Genomic DNA, 23,548 nt, shown 5'->3' with positions numbered 1-23,548 from the left:
TTATGGTTTAGGTGGTGTCAGGTTAAGTGTTTATCAATGTGACATTATTATGGTTTAGGTGGTGTCAGGTTAAGTGATAATGTGACATTATTATGGTTTAGGTGGTGTCAGGTTAAGTGTTTATCAATGTGACATTATTATGGTTTAGGTGGTGTCAGGTTAAGTGTTTATCAATGTGACATTATTATGGTTTAGGTGGTGTCAGGTTAAGTGATAATGTGACATTATTATGGTTTAGGTGGTGTCAGGTTAAGTGTTTACCAATGTGACATTATTATGGTTTAGGTGGTGTCAGGTTAAGTGATAATGTGACATTATTATGGTTTAGGTGGTGTCAGGTTAAGTGTTTATCAATGTGACATTATTATGGTTTAGGTGGTGTCAGGTTAAGTGTTAATCAATGTGACATTATTATGGTTTAGGTGGTGTCAGGTTAAGTGTTTATCAATGTGACATTATTATGGTTTAGGTCGTGTCAGGTTAAGTGTTTATCAATGTGACATTATCATGGTTTAGGTCGTGTCAGGTTAAGTGTTTATCAATGTGACATTATCATGGTTTAGGTCGTGTCAGGTTAAGTGTTTATCAATGTGACATTATCATGGTTTAGGTCGTAAGCCACCTCGGTATTATATATAACATCCTTGGTATCAGATATATGTCACAGTTACATGTAGGCAATATGTCTAATTCTGATAGTTATATATGTCGAGGGTGTGTTTGGGTCTACACATGACTGAACTGATAATACATTGTAGGTATATATACACATACACAGACACACATCTTGATTTACAGAAAACCACAACCAGCTGGAGTTCCATGAACATCAGTTTTTTTCAGAAAATACAACATGGCTTACCGGGAAGGACATACAAACCGAAAGTGAAACTACTTTTTTACCTGGAAACTGTTCACAATCACTCGATTCTCTAAGCAGTAAATAACTGGTGGCGTTAAGTAATCTAACAGGGGATTTCTCACTATAATAATGACAATGACTTTCACGGAGTTTTTCCGTAACGAGGACAGTGGCTGTTACCAGAAGTACTTTTCGATCACCTTAGCAATTTTGGTTGTCGTCAGTTGTATAGTGTTTTCCAAGCGTAAGGAAGATAAACACAAATTATCAAAACAGAATAATAACCAACACGTACCAGAAGATCAGAATGGTGGACCTTTGATTGAGACATCAGCGAATGAGCAGAAAATTTGCAATCAGAAAAGATCGGACACGCCGAAAGTAGAAGTGGTCACTCCTGTCCCACTTAGTGTGAATTATCACTTCACACGACAGTGTAACTATCAATGTGGGTTCTGCTTCCATACCGCCAAAACATCAGCTGTGCTACCTGTGTCTGAGGCAAAGCGTGGACTGCGTATGCTCAAGGAATCAGGTAAATACCGTAGTGATTCAATGGAAACACCCGATAGATAATCTTCCAATCCGGGAAAAAACCATTCCTCTATGCATAAAAACCAAATCTCTTTACATATGAACTCCCCACGAACATGACGGTCTTCATCTTGAATTATATCGTATTAGGTATAGTCACATATATTTATACCCAACATCCACAATAATTTAAACCCATACCTACAAGTAAAACAACATAAACACAAACAACACGTCAACCAAATAAACAACAAACACCATAACATAGTAAGGAAACAAAACGCAACAACCACACAAGAAAACACCCCACATACCAATCCAGACATCAAACAAGTACATCAACAATTAACACACAAACACAAACATCACGCAATGTGACCGAGCAATTAAAAGACACTAGGAACAACACACAACAACATAGCCTACAAGAACACACAAACACACACAAACATACACAAACACAATACATAACATCAAACGCTTCAATATCACCTAAAAACACATACATCACAGTATCAGAAGGGTTTAAACTACAAAGTCTCGTAAGAAGGAATGCGCTGAGGAGAAATTATTATTATTATATTTTTTTTTTATTAAAACACACATCACTACACCCCAATTAAGATAATCTCATCCTAAACTCATACACAACATCAAGTCCCCCCTGTATCCAGAAGTCCCCCCTGTTCTTATCTCCCCCGCAGTAACTCTCAACTTTTTCGCTCCAATAGCACTCTATAAAAAAAAAAAATTATATTAAAAACTTCCCCCACTAGCCCTCTACCACTCTCCCCACTACCACCACTCCTCTCCCCCTCATTAACCTTCAACCTCTCTGCACATACCACAATCATGCCTCTACCCTCCTATAATCATTAAAAAAAAAAAAAAAGTGTTGCTGGCCAAATATCCGTTCATATGTTGAAATCAGCGGTTGGGTTAAAGAAAGGGAAGAAGGGGAAGAGATGAAGAAAATAAAGAAGAGGGAGAGAGAGAAAAGGGAAAGTAAGGATAAAAGGAAAAGGAAGGAAAAGAAATGGAAGGTTTAATAGAAGGAAAGGGAAAGAACGGGAAAGGGAACGGAGAATAGGAAAACCGTACAGAGAGTTTGGGTGTCCTCGACCAGGTGCGAGCGTTAGCCATATATGGTCTATATAACTATATATGGAAAGTTAAGTACACATATCAAATGGGGGTGTCCCCACCAACGTCCGAGCAATAATCGGGGTTCGATCCCACTCAATGACGGTTTTTTTTTCTCAGAAAACATGATGTAATTGGAACTGAGCCGGCACGGCTTTTTTTTTTTTGTTTGTTTTTTCCTCTCTACTCACTCCTCCCCTACACCTCTCCTATGAACACAACACCCCAACCCTAACTAACATCAGCACAATAGGCACTGTAGACACGAGTCGTGAAGGACTGCTACCGACCATAGAGAAAGGATATGATAGGCACAGAAAGAAAAGACATTACGTAAAGTAGCACAGTTAAAAGGAGAAAGTACAGATCAGAGCAAAAAGCAAGGACTCATAGTGAGCACCAGCACATTACTAAAAACTAACAACACAGTCCGGCGGACGGGACTTAAAACGGTGGCCTGTGTGAGACCCGTCCAAGCTCGCACATTAAAGATCCTCCTGTGGTTTTCGATAATAAGAGTAGGCACCTCACGCCGCCCAGGAGCCCCCCTTCCTCTATTTCGGCATATACATATATATTTTTATCCTCTCTCTTTTTTTTATAAATTGACAAATAATTCAAGAAACTATTAGACAAGGACTTCAAAAATTTCTTTATATATTTAATAAATAAATAAGTTAAGGGCCGTTTTTGGATTTGGTACCTGCACTGATAACTGGTGAAAACGACAGCGAAACACAAGCCTACACTCCTCGGACCAAGAAAGCGAAAACGAATAACACAGGCCCAATAAACTTTTTAGATCCGGGAGTCATATCAAAACAACAAGACCTAGAGACTTTCAATATGACTCCCAACAATGAGGGGAGCACCCCCCTCACGTCGCCAGAGAATCGACGTACGTCGATTGGATTCCGCCCGGCGACGGGAGGAATCACGGAGACGAAAAACTGCCAACAACAACAACAACAACAATGGAAACACGAGATTAGCTGATTATAAGAAAACACAAGACGCTGATATTTTTTCAACTTGTCATTTATCAAAATTTGAAAAATGTTAAAATTCAATCGGCATTGAGTTGAATATATCATCGTGTATTGTACATGAAGGCTAGGATGGAGTTCATCTCCATTGAAGTTCACAATTTATATATATTTTTTAATTCACATGTTCTTAGTATGAAGTTTGCGAAAAGTAGAGACCTTGACTTACATTCAACAGTGGTCACATTTGTTAAGACATTTAAACGAATTTTCCTCATGAACTAAAAGATCTATAGAAATATATTTGGCTGGTATGTTCCTAGGATAAAGCCAAGCAAGGTCTGCGAACCGGAATGAATTTCAAACTCCAATTCAGTTATTGTCCTTTTTCTGTGATACACCCCTTAATTTTACAAATTTCATGAAACTTGATATGCAATACCTATTCAGAAATAGTTCATTGTATCAATTTAAGGATCACAACTTTTCGATATCGGGTTTTTGGCCCTTTTTTAGTTTTCTGTTTTAGTGTTAATGAGTTTAATGTCACAACACAGTACTAAAATTTAGCTTCCTTGTATACAGTGATTCATGCAACAATTTTGACAATCTTCATTTAGTGAAGTGATGTTCAGCAACATACTACTACTGAGGTTATATACGACATAACTCTACCCTTTATTCTCAGATTACCATTAAAGCCCATTTACCTTGTGTTCGTTCATTTACATAATGAATTTGATACCCTCTTTTTAAGTTTGTAAAATGAATTTTTGAAAAAAGTATGTATATACCAGGTGAGAGCTGCAGGCCCATCTTGTTATTTAATATCTTTTTTCTAGTGATATGACTAGGATAAGGGTTTATCTGAATAATGTAAAACTTACAGCCGGTAATGTGGGTTTATATAAATGTGTAATGCGTTAGGCTATCATGGCCTTGTAGTCAGTCTGTGTAATTAAGTATCTTTCGAATTCATTTTCAATTAAAATTTATGATAGTTTCTGATAAAAATTGTTTTGCCGCAAGGTCTCAAAATTTATCTTTATCTTCGAAACTTGTATTCATAACGCATGTCTTTAACTATACTGACTAGTGCTTGTAACGAGAAGTTGCACAGAAATCTCAACTTGATCCTAATTTGTTCAAGTAAAGTATTGACTTTAAGCGACAAGAGCTGTAATTGTTGATGACTTACCTACAACATACCCTGGTATAGATATCCAGTTTTACAGGGTAACACTTCTAAATATACAGTTTTACAGGGTAACACTTCTTAATATCCAGTTTTACAGGGTAACACTTCTAAATGTCTAGTTTTACAGGGTAACATCCAGCTTTACAGCGCAACACTTCTAAATATCCAGTTTTACAGGGTAACACTTCTAAATGTCCAGTTTTACAGGGTAACAATTCTAAATGTCCAGTTTTACAGGGTAACACTTCTTAATGTCCAGTTTTACGGGGTATCACTTCTAAATATCCAGTTTTACAGGGTAACAATTCTAAATATCCAATTTTACAGGGTATCCGGTTTTACAGGGTAACACTTCTAAATGTCCAGTTTTACAGGGTAACACTTCTAAATATCCATTTTTACAGGGTAACACTTCTAAATATCCAGTTTTATAGGGTAACATCCAGCTTTACAGGGTAACACTTCTAAACATCTGGTTTTACAGGGTAACGCTTCTAAATATCCAGTTTTACAGGGTTACACTTCTAAATATCCGGTTTTACAGGGTAAAACTTCTAAATATCCAGTTTTACAGGGTAACACTTCTAAATATCCAGTTTTACAGGGTAACACTTCTAAATGTCCAGTTTTACAGCGTAACATCTAGCTTTACAGGGTAACACTTCTAAACATCTGGTTTTACAGGGTAACACTTCTAAATATCCAGTTTTACAGGGTAACACTTCTAAATATCCAGTTTTACAGGCTAACACTTCTAAATATCCAGTTTTACAGGGTAACACTTCTAAATATCTAGTTTTACAGGGTAACATCCAGCTTTACAGCGCAACACTTCTAAATATACAGTTTTACAGGGTAACACTTTTTAATATCCAGTTTTACAGGGTAACACTTCTAAATATCCAGTTTTACAGGGTAACACTTCTAAATGTCCAGTTTTACAGGGTAACAGTTCTAAATGTCCAGTTTTACGGGGTATCACTTCTAAATATCCAGTTTTACAGGGTAACAATTCTAAATATCCAGTTTTACAGGGTAACCGGTTTTACAGGGTAACACTTCTAAATGTCCAGTTTTACAGGGTAACACTTCTAAATATCCAGTTTTACAGGGTAACACTTCTAAATGTCCAGTTTTACAGGGTAACACTTCTAAATATCCAGTTTTACAGGGTAACACTTCTAAATGTCCAGTTTTACAGGGTAAAACTTCTAAATATCCAGTTTTACAGGGTAACACTTCTAAATATCCAGTTTTACAGGGTAACACTTCTAAATATCCAGTTTTACAGGGTAACACTTCTAAATATCCAGTTTTACAGGGTAACATCTAGCTTTACAGGGTAACACTTCTAAACATCTGGTTTTACAGGGTAACACTTCTAAATATCCAGTTTTACAGGGTAACACGTCTAAATATCCAGTTTTACATGGTAACACTTCTAAATATCCAGTTTTACAGGGTAACACTTCTAAATATCCAGTTTTACAGGGTAACACTTCTAAATATCTAGTTTTACAGGGTAACATCCAGCTTTACAGCGCAACACTTCTAAATATCCAGTTTTACAGGGTAACACTTCTAAATATCCAGTTTTACAGGGTAACACTTCTAAATATCCAGTTTTACATGGTAACACTTCTAAATGTCTAGTTTTACAGGGTAACATCCAGCTTTACAGCGCAACACTTCTAAATATCCAGTTTTACAGGGTAACACTTCTAAATATCCAGTTTTACAGGGTAACACTTCTAAATATCCAGTTTTACAGGGTAACATCCAGCTTTACAGCGCAACACTTCTAAATATCCAGTTTTACATGGTAACACTTCTAAATATCCAGTTTTACAGGGTAACACTTCTAAATATCCAGTTTTACAGGGTAACACTTCTAAATATCCAGTTTTACAGGGTAACACTTCTAAATATCCAGTTTTACAGGGTAACACTTCTAAATATCTTGTTTTACAGGGTAACATCCAGCTTTACAGCGCAACACTTCTAAATATCCAGTTTTACAGGGTAACAGTTCTAAATGTCCAGTTTTACAGGGTAACAGTTCTAAATGTCCAGTTTTACATGGTAACACTTCTAAATATCCAGTTTTACATGGTAACACTTCTAAATATCCAGTTTTACAGGGTAACACTTCTAAATATCCAGTTTTACAGGGTAACACTTCTAAATGTCCAGTTTTACAGGGTAACACTTCTAAATGTCTAGTTTTACAGGGTAACATCCAGCTTTACAGCGCAACACTTCTAAATATCCAGTTTTACAGGGTAACACTTCTAAATATCTAGTTTTACAGGGTAACATCCAGCTTTACAGCCCAACACTTCTAAATATCCAGTTTTACAGGTTAACACTTCTAAATATCCAGTTTTACAGGGTAACATCCAGCTTTCCAGGGTAACACTTCTAAATATCCGGTTTTACAGGGTAACACTTCTAAATATCCAGTTTACAGGGTAACACTTCTTCTAAATATCCAGTTTTACAGGGCAACACTTCTATAACGTTAATGCTAACTCTGCATCTTGGCGTTTCGTACCCTTGTTACCCCAGTAAAACGTATGACATCTGGTCACCATGGCGTTTCTCACCCTTGTAAAACGTATGACATCTGATCACCATGGCGTTTCGTACCTCTGTAAAACGTACTACCTCTGGTCACCATGGCGTTTCGTACCTCTGTAAAACGTATGACATCTGGTCACCATGGTGTATCTTACCCCAGTAAAACGTATGACCTCTGGTCACCATGGCGTTTCTTACCCCTGTAAAACGTATGACATCTGGTCACCATGGCGTTTCTTACCCCTTTAAAGCGTATGACATCTGGTCACCATGGCGTATCTTACACTTGTTAACCCTGTAAAACGTATGACATCTGGTCACCATGGTGTTTCTTACCCCTGTAAAACGTATTGCCTCTGGTCACCATGGAGTTTCTTACCCCTTTAAAACGTATGACATCTGGTCCCCATGGCGTATCTTACCCCTGTAAAACGTATGACATCTGGTCACCATGGCGTATCTTACCCCTGTAAAACATATGACATCTGGTCACCATGGCGTATCTTACCCCTGTAAAACGTATGACATCTGGTCACCATGGCGTTTCTTACCCCTGTAAAACGTATGACATCTGGTCACCATGGCGTTTCTTACCCTTGTAAAACGTATGACATCTGGTCACCATGGCGTATCTTACCCCTGTAAAACGTATGACATCTGGTCACCATGGTGGCTTTCTGTGTTCAAACATCTGTAAATTGGAATTGCCTTAAAGTCCTTTAAGTAGTTACAGTTGTAGGAGAGCACAATGTTACACGATGTTCGATTAGCGCTCGATGTCTACTCGGTGATTGTGCACATGATGTTAGCACGATGTTCGGACGATAGGAAAACTAGACGATGTTGCGCGGTTCTTTTGCACTGATGTGCGACTCTATCGTGGTTGACATAAATTTAGAAATGACTTACAAACAGGTATGGGATGTGGTTTGTTTATTTTTCAAACATAAAGTACAACAAAGTATATTTCCTAATTCTATTCTTGAATTGTAATTTAAAGTTTTTCGATTACTAAGTGTCACGCGTGACAACCCTTGGTGTATAGGCACTTATCATATACATATTATATATGTAAATATTAAATGAACGTCTCTTTTTGTTTCTGTGATGAATTTCCTGAAATCTCGTACCGTCAGAATGGACATTTTATTGCCATTACCTCTATATCACTTTCATTTTTCTTTTTATTATAATGAAAACAAACAATATATACTCAGGTAAATTTGAAGCGTTGTGTTTGTTGCACGCGAGGCCTACCGGTCCGGACCTGTAATTCTTGTTGCTAGAGGTACACCATATACAATAGTAAGACCAGTTAATGTATGGTTCAGCGTTATTTCTGGAAACTGTCGAATCAAAATGACAATTCACTCTAATTGTGCCTATCGCACAGTCCTGCATTATATACAGTATAGTGCATGTGTGCGGACGATGTTATCACGTAGCTGTTGGTGCGTTTTTGCGTTTTGCCTTCCAGCATATGTATATTGGTGACATTATGAAACTTTTATATCCTTAAATTTGAGTGATGATCTCACCTCTGACAATTGTTCTAAAACTAGGGATGGAGAAGGTGAATTTTTCCGGCGGTGAGCCGTTCATTGTACAACGGGGAACCTATGTTGGAGAATTGGTAACTTTCTGCAAACGGGATCTCGGGTTACCAAGTGTGACCATTGTCAGCAACGGAAGCCTGATAACAGAAAAATGGTTCAAGAAATACGGTAAGGCTTAGTAGAATGAACGCATGTTTCATTGAAACTGATCTCTCATTTACACACGACTTAAGAACCGATGGCTTCGCGTGAAAGTGCATTCTAACAGCCACTATTATTGTACTGGGTTATGATATTGGATGTTGATGTAATATGACCGGGCGACGACAATAAGCAGAGGTACACATTAGTGTCACCTGGTTAGTGTATGGGGTTATAAAGACGGGTGATACAGCGCGTTACTATTGTGCTACTCGACCACCAGGTGCTTTTCAGATACTTATTGGAAACATATTAATGAGATTAATCATGTTATTTGTTCACGTGATGTAAACTATATTGTGTACTGTCATTAACATTTCAATATGAAGAATCCTTCAACAACAAATAACAGAAATATGGGATGCCTTACGCAACCACATGTTTTTTTATTAGATTTTAACAAAAATCAGAATAATATGGTAATAAGGAGATACTCCCTTAAAACATTGTAGGCGAGTACCTCGACATTCTGGCGATATCCTGTGACAGTTTCCATCCTCAAGTAAACAAAGAAATCGGTCGTTACCAAGGTAGTAAAAACCACCTCCAGAGCCTCCAGACTGTCCGTGATCTGTGTACCCTGTACAAGGTAAGTACTGTAGACGTACAGAGCCCCCGGACTGTCCGTGATCTGTGTACCCTGTACAAGGTAAGTACTGTAGACTTACAGAGCCTCCGGACTGACCGTGATCTGTGTATCCTGTACAAGGTAGGTACTGTAGACATACAGAGCCCCCAGACTGTCCGTGATCTGTGTACCCTGTATAAGGTAAGTACTGTAGACTTACAGAGCCTCCAGACTGTCCGGGATCTGTGTACCCTGTACAAGGTAAGTACTGTAGACGTACAGAGCCTCCAGACTGTCCGTGATCTGTGTACCCTGTACAAGATAAGTACATGATACATACATAAGATGTGGAGAGTTGCCAGACTGTCCTATAATTTTGAACCATATCAAAGGTTTTTACAGTAGCCTTTGCAAGCCTTCCATATTGTTTGTGATATCCTATATCAGATTTGAAGGGCTTTTAAACCAACAATGTCAAGGTATAGAGCTGACTACAAGTCCTCCAGACTATCAGTAATTTGGTACCATATTCAATATTCTTTGCACTGAACTTGCAGAGCCTCCAGACTGTCCATGATCTGTATTTCTCCCATCATTCACAGGCTTGTCACCCGTTTTACTTGTTCAAGATTTCTCTGTCAACCCCTAGGGTATGGCAGATAGCGCGTGCACCGGAAGTGAACCGGAACTACTTCTACACACGTCATCTGCTACATATGAACAGTATTTTTACCTGTTTGTTTACAAGCTGATTGTCACCGAAGCTAAGGCTCTCTGAGAAAAAGTATGATAGGAGAAAAGTAATCTTCCCCTACCTTGAGGGTGTGACGGAGAAATCTCCAACCCGAGGGGTGATATTCTTGGTTGTCTAACTTGAGGCATAGGTAGGGGAAGATTTTATTGATCATATACGAAGTACATACGTACACACAGGGAGTCTCCATACTGTCTTTAATATGTAGACTTAAACATCTTCTAGACTGTCTATGATTTGTGTACCATATTGAAGTAACGCATAGGCATGCGGACTCAGTTATCTGCATGCCATAGTCACACAAAGCCTGAAGATTTACAGAACCCCTAGACTGTCCTTGATCTGTGTACAAGATACATACAATAATTATATGTCTATGGGTTATATGCGAAGTATGTACAGTGGACTCACACCGGATCCTGAATGTCTTTTGTCTATGGGTTATATACGAAGTATGTACAGTGGACTCACACCGGATCCTGAATGTCTTTTGTCTATGGGTTATATACGAAGTTTGTACAGTGGACTCACACCGGATTCTGGTGTCTTTTGTCTATGGGTTATATATGAAGTATGCACGGTAAATTTACGCCAGATCCCGATTGTCTTTTGTCTATGGGTCATATACGAAATACATATGATGACCTTACACAGCCTCCAAATTTTATTTTATCTATGGGTCATATACAAAAAGAACGACAAACTAAAATCCAATAAAACTAGGGCAAAAGAACAAAAACAAAAAAAAAAAAAAAAAAAAGAGATTTACACTTAGACATTTGAAATAATGATAATAATACCAGATGTTCCGGATGAGAAAGCGTCTTCTGCTTCAACAACGCCCGCCATGTAAATCTTTGTCAATCCAAGAAACTAATGTCACGTTCTCAATTGAGAACTATGTATACGACAACGAAACCAATAGGCAATCATACGAGCATCAATTACATCCAGCTTCAAATCACACACACACACACACACACAAAATAGTTCTCAACGAGATCACTATGATGACGTAAAACTTTCCCGTCATTTTCATCAACCGCATCTTTTGAAACTCAGCATTTGCCCGTCAGTTGATGACTTATCGTTTGAAATTCGTGATAAAAGAAAAAAAAAAAAAAAACATATGCATAGTCGACTTACAAAGGCTCCAAACTGTCATTGTATAATGGTCAAAGTATATGCAGTAGGCTGACATACACACCATGTGACGGTATCATATTGGGTCTTTTTATTGTCATTAAATCACTATAGCTCTTTTAACGATTGTTTTCTCTTTTGTCGCTGTTTAATGTTGATGTCATGTTCTACAGATAAAGTTACTTTTTGTACATCTGTCTGTAATCAAAAAAGGCAATGTCACGTGCTGTCAGTGTTAAATAATTAAGTATTTACGACCATTGAAATATTACAAACTTGTGCTTGAAGTGATAAGATTTACCTCCACACTTAAGGTGGCGTTTAAGATCAACACGGTGGTGAATTCCTGCAACAAAGATGAAGATATGACGGAAAATATCTTAAGTCTTTCTCCATGTCGTTGGAAGGTAAGCTAGGTTACATCATAGACATATGACGAAACTTAATGGCTAGAGTGTAAGTACGTCTTGTATTGTCACGTGACCTGGTCATTACAGAGAGTAAGGTCAGACACTGAAGTATCACATGACTTGTTCATTTTCGTTATTATTAGTATTGAAATTAAGAACGGTCAGTAGAGCAGTAAAGATGAATTACGTTATTTACATACGGGTGAACACCATGAGAAATCACGTGACTGCTTACAGTGCGGCAAATACAATGAAAAATCACGTGGCTACTCAAAGTAGGGCAAATACCTTGTCAAATCATGTTACTACTCACAGTAGGGCAAAACACCCTGTCAAATTATGTAACTACTCACAGTGGGGCAGATACCCTGTCAAATCACATGACTTCTCACAATAGGGTAAACAGCCTGTTAAATCACGAGACTACTTACAAAATCACGGGATTTCTCACAGTGGAGCAAACACTGTCAAACTGACGTGACTACTCACAGGAACAAATCACATGACACCAGGGTAACTGTATTTCTTAACCAAATTACGTTACTGCATGTTGGTGGAATTAAAATGACGATAATCAAACTGACTATCTATATAGTTAGCTTCTGTGTTGTTGGTCGGGGATTCTTTGCATCAGGTTATAGCTTCACATGGAATTAAGTAAAACTATGTAATTTTAGTGACTAAGTAGTTTGTTCTACATGTTTTTAGGTATTCCAATGTTTATTGATTGGAGGAGAGAACGCCGGCGAAAACGCACTGAGACAGGCTGAGACATTTGTCGTCACAGAAGCTGAATTTCAAGCATTCCTGGATAGACACAGCAGTGTGGCCTGTCTTGTTCCAGAATCAAATGAAAAGGTAGGTTACATTTTCTACTGGTTGTGTTATAAGAGCTTCCATTTTATAAATACCAAACATGATTTCTAAATCTTCATCATTGTATACTGTTTTGATATAACAACGAACGTGTGATATGTATCAGAAGCATACCCGTTTACATTGTGTGAACTTTTCCGTTTCTATTTCAGATGAGAAATTCGTACTTGATACTGGATGAATATGTGAGTATAGAATGAGAGCTATTACTCCTCCTGTGTCCGGGTAACGTCTCACTGACGAACGCCAATCTGTCTTAACTCTATCAGTCAAAACATGCCTGGAAGCTGAAATGAAAAGTTTGGGGGCCTGTCTAGATTTGGTTTGTGTTGGGTAATTTTGAAGTCCGTCTAATGCCTTAAAAGCTAATTGTGTAGTCTGACACTGTCCCTAGACCCCTGGGTCAGCGTTATAACACCTACTCTTTTACGAAAAGTCACAGAGGTTTTTTTTTGTGTGCGAGAGTGGACAATCCTCACATGGGCCACCGTTTTAAGTCTCATCCGTCGGACTGGTTAGTGGTTAGATCGGTGCTGGTCAAATTATAATTAACACTTGTTTTTGTTGTCACGTCTTGAAAACCTTTCCAATCATATGTCTAAACTACTGCTTTCTGTGATTCAACAACATTCCATCTGAATACATCTGTTCACTAAACCGACATTTATGATTAAAATTGTTGAAAAGAGAGAGATTCCCTGCGCATGCCCGGTAAGATGGTTGGATTATGTTTTAAGCTATGTGTTTAGTGGGAGTTATGTGTTCATTGTAACTGGTTACATTTTGAGTATAGACAGAGATGAATTAAGTTGTCTAGTCTAACCTATATTCTGTCATATACACCCCGCGGCTAGTGTAGAAGTACTATTTATATAGGGTGTGAGATGGGGGAGGGGATGGGAGAGGTGACGGGGATCTTGTATGGTGTTTAATTGGCTTGTATGTGTTTGTATGTTGTATGTATGGTTGTGTTTGGCACAATGTATGGTGTGTCAAAATTTGATGTCGACTCTGCCCGAAACCTGTTGAGTAGGGAATTTCAAACAGTAATATCATTGCTGATAATAATTGCATGCTTATAACAATGTTATTTTCATCATTAAGAAAACACCGTATTTAGATCAAAGAAAAGATTCCAATAGACATTAAGTCTCATTTCCCGTTTTTCATTTAGTTCCTTCGGACAAAAATCTTTCTCTATTGATTATATTAGAGGTGGCGATGTGTGAGAGGTTGAAATAAAGGAGCGATAAATAAGGAATTGCGATTGGTAAGGGGCTGCATGGGAGGAATTGATGACAGGTTGAGATTGTCGAGGGGTTGAAATAAGTGAAAGGTTGAAATAAGCGGGTGATGTAGATAGGTGATAGGTTGAGACAAGTGAGAGGTTGGTATTGTTGAGAGAATGAAATTGTCAAGAGATTGAAATAGGCAGGATGTTGACATAGATAAGAGGATGAATAAGTGAGAAGTTTAGATAAACCAGAGATTGAGATCTGTGAGAGGTTAAAACAGCTGGGAATTTGAGAATGTTTGAAATAGGTGTGAAGTTGAAATTGGCAAGAGACTGGGAGAGGTGAAACGTTTACATAGGTGTGGTTTGAAATTGAGGCGAGGTTAAAATTGGTGAAAAGTTGGAATAGGTGAGAGGTTGAGATAAATAAAATGATAAGATAGATGAGAGGTTAAAACAGGTGAGAAGTTACGGTTGTTGAGAGGATGAGATTGTCGAAAGATTGAAATATGTGAGAGATTGAAATAGGCGAGAGAATGTGGTAGGTTAAAGGTTGTTTGTCATCTCATCAAACTATTTTCTACCTTATAGCACAGTTGTGAGATCACACAACGTGTTACGATGTCTGAAAGTTGATCGGAGTACAACTAAGTGTATTTCCTAATTAAGTTTTAGATCTATAGGTTGGGCTCATGCACAACTATCAGACACAGACTGAATAGTTATATACACTCTAATTTAAAGTATTTTGTGTACGCCACGTGACCGTACCTTAGTGCACGGACACTCTTTATAGATACATTATATATATATACATTAAAAGGGTGCCTCTTTTTGTCTCGGCAAGTAATCTCAAACCTCATTCCGTCAGATAGGAAATTTATTTTTATTCCTATTGTATAAACAAAAATATATAAATACTCATATACACTTTAAGTGTTGTGTTCATTAGAAAGACCAATTAAGGCAAGGGCTAGTACCATTTTGAAAACTGTCCAATTAAATATTACTCTTTTAATCACCTATCAATCTAGATGCGCCTACGGTCGCTGTTAGTCATAACTTCATGTACTAGAGTTGTCAGTTTAATTTTCAATCCGTAACATCTAACATTTTTTATCTAACAAAAAAAAAAAAAAATGTGCGATCCTATACCGCTAGAAATTGTACAGTGCGTTTGCACGTACGATGCATGCATGATGTGCGCACGAAGATTTTGTTGCGTTGTGCGTTATCACAACCGTATATAAGGTTATAGTACAGCCGGAAAAGTTGGTCGATTCCTAAACATTTCGAACACTAAGTACGCTAGTACAACTTCACGCTTAACACTGGACATTTGTTTGAGGAAGGTCATCGTGTGGTAATCACAGCATTAAAAACTACTGGTTGTGTAATAAGAATATTTATTCAATTGACATAAACAACTGGAATGAAATGTCTCGAAAAAGCTATGGACCTAAGCTGGTCATATATCTAGATATCGAAGGCCTATACAATAACGTCTGTTTCCCATACCACGTCAATATCATACGATGGTAGTTGTGAGTTTTCACTAACAGTTTGTCTGTTTCCCATACCACGTCAATATCATACGATGATAGTTGTGAGTTTTCATTAACAGTTTGTCTGTTTCCCATACCACGTCAATATCATACGATGGTAGTTGTGAGTTTTCACTAACAGTTTGTCTGTTTCCCATACCACGTCAATATCATACGATGGTAGTTGTGAGTTTTCATTAACAGTTTGTCTGTTTCCCATACCACGTCAATATTATAAGATGGTAGTTGTGAGTTTTCACTAACAGTTTATCTGTTTCCCATACCACGTCAATATCATACGATGGTAGTTGTGAGTTTTCACTAACAGTTTGTCTGTTTTCCATACCACGTCAATATCATACGATGGTAGTTGTGAGTTTTCACTAACAGTTTATCTGTTTCCCATACCACGTCAATATCATACGATGGTAGTTGTGAGTTTTCACTAACAGTTTATCTGCTTCCCATACCACGTCAATATCATACGATGGTAGTTGTGAGTTTTCACTAACAGTTTGTCTGTTTTCCATACCACGTCAATATCATACGATGGTAGTTGTGAGTTTTCACTAACAGTTTATCTGTTTCCCATACCACGTCAATATCATACGATGGTAGTTGTGAGTTTTCACTAACAGTTTATCTGTTTCCCATACCACGTCAATATCATACGATGGTAGTTGTGAGTTTTCACTAACAGTTTATCTGTTTTCCATACCACGTCAATATCATACGATGGTAGTTGTGAGTTTTCATTAACAGTATACCAGATATCGATGGCCTTTGGATTATTGTTGAAACTCATAGAGTCTCATTGAACTATCCCAGATAGTATTGATGTGCTGGATGATATGGCCAAGAGCAATTTCCCAACATCCCCAAACCATGGTGTTTTCACGTCGCAGTTCATTCGATATTCATGGCCCTGCTCCCTTTATCATGATCTTCGTGCATGAAGTCGTCAACTGACAGACATACTCGTAACACAGGGTTACAAAAGCTGCAGGTTTTATGCCTTGTTCTCATTTTAGAACGTGAAATTACTACTTAGATTGACCAAGGTTTATATGACGGGTGGCGTCGATGAAGCAGAAGACGCTTACTCTTTCAGAACACCTGTTTTTTCTCCCTGTACTTTTTCTGGAGTTTCCTTTGTTCATATTTTGGCCTTCGTTAGGAAGTTGCCTTTTGTACAATCTTCTGGGACTTGTCAGTGATACTATGAACCTAAATTTTGAAGCCTCTGAGGCGATTGAGGAAAACCCAAATTGATCAAATGAAGTGTCCAGATCTTTATCGGAGGATGCACCAAGCCCGGTAATTCAATGAATTCCGAAATAATGTGCAAGGTATAGTGAACTCCGTTACACATTCTTTGAAAATGTCCTTAATAATAGCGATAATCACAATGTACTAGAGCTACTTCTAAATGGTTGTGAGAGATTGGACGAAAACAACAACAAAAACATTGTGTCTGCAGTCTCCAATTGCATTTTAACGTCAAGCAGATTCAGACTCTGTGACTTTTTTTTTCTGTCTCAACCTAATAGATTGATAATGGTATACAACATACATTGAGGTAGATGGCCCAGGAGACCAATGCTTATTAATTTGACCTATAACAGTATGAAACAACGCCTTGATTGAAATTAATGATATAAACAAATTTCTGTTATAACGTTATATTTAACTTTTATCTGAAACAAATTACTTGGTGATATTGAAATTCCAAACATCATCAGTGGATGACCTCATGTGGTGGTGACAATGGACTCATTAGACTTTATCTGGTGATGAGAGGAAGTTAATAACACTAAATATTTGGTTTCAAAAGAATACGCACTCATAAATACAGTATTGCACCAGCTTTAAAGGAGTTGCCTCCCCTACATTATATATTATGATAATACAAGTTTAACTATTTTATTTGTATTCATTGTATGTATTTAGGGTTTGTGTGTATATGCATGTGATTATATGTATTCTAAACTCATATTGTTTATATAAAGTTTGCTCCCATCAGGAGACTTATACAGACTTTACCTACTATCAAGTAGTTTTCTTATGGCAATACAATTTCATGAAATTGAAATTAAACTCCTCCAGACAATATCAAGATAAAAACAAAAACGGTTAGCGAGATTTCTTTCAGTATCAAGTAAAACGCGATTTAGCGAGATTCCTCCATACAGTATCGAGATAAAAAGGGGGAGCGTTAATTCAACTATCAAGTTTCCAAAATGTATTGTCAGAGAACTTCTCTTTCAGTTTAATTTCCCCTTTTAATTTATCCAGAACAAATTGCCTATAGCATAACTACCCTATATAATATACAAACCCAGAAAGGTCACTCATAATTACGCCATACAAAGCCCACACCACCCACAATTACACCCACAGTATTCCCATATGGTATCAAGGTTAATGAGGGTGCGCTAGAATACCTCTACGCAATATCCAGATTGTAGAAATAAGCCAGAGATAACACATACAGTATCCAAACTGTAACGGATCAGACAAAAATACCTTTGCAGTATCAAGACTACCGAGGAACTAACCATACGCAATATTAAGACTATAGAGGGTACGCAAGAATACCCATTTTCTATCCAGACTTAAGAGGTCAGCGAGAAATACCATATACATTATCAAAACTGAAGAGGTCACCCAGAAATACCATATACATTATCCAGACTGAAGAGGTCAGCTAGAAATACCATATACATTATCCAGACTAAAGAGGTCAGCTAGAAATACCATATACATTATCAAGACTAAAGACTGAAGAGGTCAGCTAGAAATACCATATACATTATCCAGACTAAAGAGGTCAGCCAGAAATACCATATACATTATCCGGACTAAAGAGGTCAGCTAGAAATACCATATACATTATCCAGACTAAAGAGGTCAGCGAGAAATACCATATACATTATCAAGAAAAACCATACCATATACATTATCCAGACTAAAGAGGTCAGCTAGAAATACCATATACATTATCCAGACTAAAGAGGTCAGCTAGAAATACCATATACATTATCAAGACTAAAGACTGAAGAGGTCAGCTAGAAATACCATATACATTATCCAGACTAAAGAGGTCAGCTAGAAAAACCATATACATTATCCAGACTAAAGAGGTCAGCTAGAAATACCATATACATTATCCAGACTAAAGAGGTCAGCGAGAAATACCATATACATTATCCGGACTAAAGAGGTCAGCTAGAAATACCATATACATTATCCAGACTAAAGAGGTCAGCTAGAAATACCATATACATTATCCAGACTAAAGAGGTCACCCAGAAATACCATATACATTATCAAGACTAAAGAGTCAGTCATATACATTATCCAGACCAGTCACCCAGAAATACCATATACATTATCTAGACTAAAGAGGTCACCCAGAAATACCATATACATTATCAAGACTAAAATACCATATACATTATCCAGACTTAAGAGGTCACCCAGAAATACCATATACATTATCAAGACTAAAGACTGAAGAGGTCAGCCAGAAATTCAATATACATTATCCGGACTAAAGAGGTCAGCCAGAAATACCATATACATTATCCAGACTAAAGAGGTAAGTCAGAAATACCATATACATTATCCAGACTAAAGAGGTCAGCTAGAAATACCATATACATTATCCAGACAAAAGAGGTCACCCAGAAATACCATATACATTATCAAGACTGAAGAGGTAAGTCAGAAATTCCATATACATTATCCATACTAAAGAGGTCAGCCAGAAATACCATATACATTATCCAGACTAAAGAGGTCACCCAGAAATACCATATACATTATCAAGACTAAAGACTGAAGAGGTCAGCCAGAAATACAATATACATTATCAAGACTAAAGAGGTCAGTCAGAAATTCCATATACATTATCCAGACTAAAGAGGTCAGCTAGAAATACCATATACATTATCAAGACTAAAGACTGAAGAGGTCAGCTAGAAATACCATATACATTATCCGGACTAAAGAGGTCAGCTAGAAATACCATATACATTATCCAGACTAAAGAGGTACCATATACATTATCCAGACTAAAGAGGTCAGAAAATACCCATATACATTATCCAGACTAAAGAGGTCAGCTTATACATTATCCGGACTAAAGAGGTCAGCTAGAAATACCATATACATTATCCAGACTAAAGAGGTCAGCGAGAAATACCATATACATTATCAAGACTAAAGACTGAAGAGGTCAGCCAGAAATTCAATATACATTATCCGGAATAAAGAGGTCAGCCAGAAATTCAATATACATTATCCAGAATAAAGAGGTCAGTCAGAAATACCATATGCATTATCAAGACTAAAGACTGAAGAGGTCAGCCAGAAATTCAATATACATTATCCAGAATAAAGAGGTCAGTCAGAAATACCATATGCATTATCAAGACTAAAGAGGTAGGCTAGAAATACCATATACATTATCAAGACTGAAGAGGTAAGTCAGAAATACCATATACATTATCAAGACTAAAGACTGAAGAGGTCAGCCAGAAATTCAATATACATTATCAAGACTAAAGAGGTCAGTCAGAAATACCAAATACATTATCCAGACTAAAGAGGTCAGGGAGAAATACCATATACATTATCCGGACTAAAGAGGTCAGCCAGAAATACCATATACATTATCCAGACTAAAGAGGTAAGTCAGAAATACCATATACATTATCCAGACTAAAGAGGTCAGCTAGAAATGCCATATACATTATCCAGACAAAAGAGGATCATCCAGAATAACGCTATTCAGTATCCAGGCTAACGAGGGTCAGTCATAAAAATTCATACAGCATTCACGCTAACGAAGGTGAGTCAGCCAGCCAGAACAAAGCCACACAGTATTCAGATTATGGAGGGTCGTTCAGAAATATCCATGCAGTATCCAGTCTAACGAGATCAGTCAGCCAGAATAACTCCTTACAATATTCACACTAAAGTAGGTTAACCAGAATTACCACGAAACAGTAATTCTTTGGGAATTGAGACTTTCGAAAATATATGATTTTATAGTAGTCAATTAAAAATCTCATCATTATGTTCGGATTTATGAGAGAATTTTACAAATGGCAACATATAATACAATTTAAAGTTAGATATTGTACTGCCCAACAATTAATTAAACCGCTTCATACATATATTCCTTTTCTGGAAGTCGTCAATATGCTAAGAACCTTAAGTTTGAAGTCTAGGAGGCGACTTAGAAAACTCCAAAGTGATCGCAGGAAATGTCAAAATCTAGATGGGGAGGTGCAATAGCCCTCTATATCATTATACTTAAGAGAAACACTCTAAACTAATCCATCGGGGTTTGGACTTACACCAAAATTCATTTTTTTCATTTCAATGACTGCACTTAAAACGGTCAAATTTATACGATTCCTTCCATTTCGGATAACAAAGGACACTGTACTTACAAAAATGAATGCATGTAGATGCACACCTCAGTTTTTGTTAGATTTCTATAATTACAATGAAACCCTCACTTTAATCTGGGCTTTTCGCCGACACATTAACATCTAAGCTTGGAACCTTAAATGACATTATGGAACACAACATTGTTTGCTTGCAAAACTTATTTAATGCCCCTACCTGTTATTACAAGACAGTTCAGGATAAAAACAAATCAACTCCTGGACATACCCATTAACATAAATTCAATGCAGCCACTGCAGAGTATTAACAAAAGAAAGATTTACAAGGAGACAAAGTACACGAAGAATAAGACTAGATATTCCAAAAGAGTCTGTGTCTTTTGCTTCGTCAACGACACCCTCCATATAAATATTGGTAAATCAAAGTAATGTCAAATTCTCAAATGAGAACAAGGTATACAGCAACGGAACCAACAGGCAAACTAACGAGCATCACACACGCCCAGCTTCATATCACAGAAAGAAATAGATATTTCTCAATTAGATCACTATGAAAATATATATGACGACTGTAAAGTTTCTCCTTAATTTTCTTCAAACTGGATCTTTTGAAACCCTGTGTTGTGAGTTTGTCCGTCAGTTGAGACGATATCCTGCATGGAAATCGTGATAAAAACCTTTTGTTGCTTTATTGAAATCATGTTGGCGTGAACCGTTACAATTTCTATGTCCACAATATGACATTGTTATAGACAGTTACTGTACCCTAAGTCACTAAATTGCTTTGGTTATATGATATAAGCTTTACAACAGCATTGGCATGCAAATATATAGTATATTCTAATTCCTCTAAATGTCTATATGATGTTTGACGCTGAAATTTACCTTTTTGCAGATGAGGTTTCTTGACTGTACGCGTGGTGGAAAAGATCCGTCCAAATCGATTCTAGATGTTGGCGTAGCCGATGCACTAATGTTTAGCGGCTTCGATGAATCCATGTTCTTCAAACGAGGAGGGAAATATAAGTGGAGCAAAGCCGACATGAAACTTGAATGGTGAAGCAGTCATAGCACACGAACTGAAAAAAACTTTCATTCTGTTTGATTTTTCTTGTTTTATGTATATATGTTATGATTCATTAATCTATTTGTTGAATTTTATTTGTATTTATATATTGATTATTGTTCGAAATTCATCATGCTTTGTTTTTAACTCATACTCGATGTATTTCAAAAGCTGTGGTTCCAGCATCTGTTGTCATTCGTTACAACATCACAGCCAACAGCTGTAGTACTATTGTCTGGTAGTAATAATTTGTTATAATGACATGGCCGACGTATTGATCGTCACTAAGACAGCTAACACACTTAGCTTCATAGATATCAATGATAGATGTCACAAAATAACCTGAAAGAAACTTTTATGATTTGCGAGAAAAACTAATTTAAAAAAAACCCCGGTAACTCATTACCAAATTTAATATAGAAAAATAATTCAAAATCTTATTTTTTCAAAGTATTTCAAATAGGATTTATAGACTATATAGTCATAAATATAACACTGAAGACATAGAATTATAATGTGAAGATCGGTTCTTCAATAAGTAAAAGTATCTACACCTGTGATCAAAAAGAGCTTTTTTCGGGCCTAGAAAAGCATGAAGTCTTGATGCGTCAGGCGAAGATTCGATTTGCAGGCCCAATTATAATTATATTCGAAAAGAGAGTCTGATTTACACAATATCATTTATTTCGTTCAGCTACGTATGAACTAGCCTCTTTCCAACATTTTTATAGAATCTAAACTCTTTCAAAAAACCAACAGGGCAACATAATAATAATTCAAAATCAAGTTCCATAAAACTAGAGCAAAATATAACAAAAGAAAGATTCACTCAGAGACTTACAAAATACAAGGAGAATAAGACCAGGTGTTCCGGTAGAGTGGGCGTATTCTGCTGCATCGACGGCACTCGTCATTTAACTACTTCTTGCACAAAAATCTTGATAATTCGAAACAAATATCGAATCAGGTGTGATGAATAAATAACAAAGGTTGGAGATACAGGCATATTGCTATGCAAAAATGGAACATTCACAATATGGAAATTGAAATCATCACATTTATCATACAACTTGATTGAAAGCTGTTAATGTTGGTTTCGTTGTAGGTAAAGGTCGAGATAAGCAGTTGATGTAGAAGAGTCTGTCGTATATTTGAATTCTGGTGGATATATACGATGGACGTAGTCGATAAATTTCTTGTTATTTAAAGACAAGACATTGTTATGTATTGTTAAGTATGTGATGAAAGATATCTGCCCTCCTGACGTCACTCATTCTATTAGATTCATATCTTTCCAGACGTTTTACAGTGATATTTCTAAATGCTTCATACATTCAATCGACTGTGGCTGGTAATTGAAATGGCTCCTCATGGTTCTATCTACTTGGAACGATTAGTTCACAATTTACCTATACTAATAGACAAAACAATGTATAGTATTTATATAATAATCAGAGAAAAGACAACCACCCG

General features: G+C 36.9%; 1 protein-coding gene across 2 annotated transcripts; it reads left to right on the top strand.

The window, feature by feature from the left end:
* The first annotated feature begins 992 nt into the window (after nt 1-992).
* Nucleotides 993-22,084, top strand: LOC132560460 (S-adenosylmethionine-dependent nucleotide dehydratase RSAD2-like). Of its 2 annotated transcripts, XM_060225123.1 has the most exons (7): nt 993-1,397; nt 8,866-9,027; nt 9,513-9,649; nt 11,840-11,932; nt 12,644-12,793; nt 12,964-12,996; nt 21,905-22,084. In XM_060225123.1, exons 1-7 carry the CDS (start codon nt 998-1,000, stop codon nt 22,067-22,069), a joined length of 1,140 nt encoding a protein of 379 aa, XP_060081106.1. In that variant the 5' UTR covers nt 993-997; the 3' UTR covers nt 22,070-22,084. The 2 variants fall into 2 exon arrangements, with proteins under 2 accessions (XP_060081106.1, XP_060081104.1); XM_060225121.1 differs by lacking the exon at nt 11,840-11,932.
* Nucleotides 22,085-23,548: the final 1,464 nt, after the last annotated feature.

The sequence above is a fragment of the Ylistrum balloti genome, unplaced genomic scaffold (genome assembly GCF_031769215.1).
Source record: "Ylistrum balloti isolate Yb309-2 unplaced genomic scaffold, AGI_CSIRO_Ybal_v1 Utg371064, whole genome shotgun sequence".
In the NCBI taxonomy this organism is placed as follows: Eukaryota; Metazoa; Mollusca; class Bivalvia; order Pectinida; family Pectinidae; genus Ylistrum; species Ylistrum balloti.
Note: the sequence above shows the minus strand (reverse complement) of the source record. Positions and strands in the feature narration are given on the sequence as shown.

Coding starts and splice junctions, on each gene's coding strand:
- LOC132560460 (XM_060225123.1), top strand. CDS start 998: ATGACTTTCACGGAGTTTTTCCGTAACGAGGACAGTGGCTGTTACCAG. Junction 1,398..8,865: donor GCGTATGCTCAAGGAATCAG/GTAAATACCGTA, acceptor TTCTAAAACTAG/GGATGGAGAAGGTGAATTTT. Junction 9,650..11,839: donor ATCTGTGTACCCTGTACAAG/GTAAGTACTGTA, acceptor TCCACACTTAAG/GTGGCGTTTAAGATCAACAC.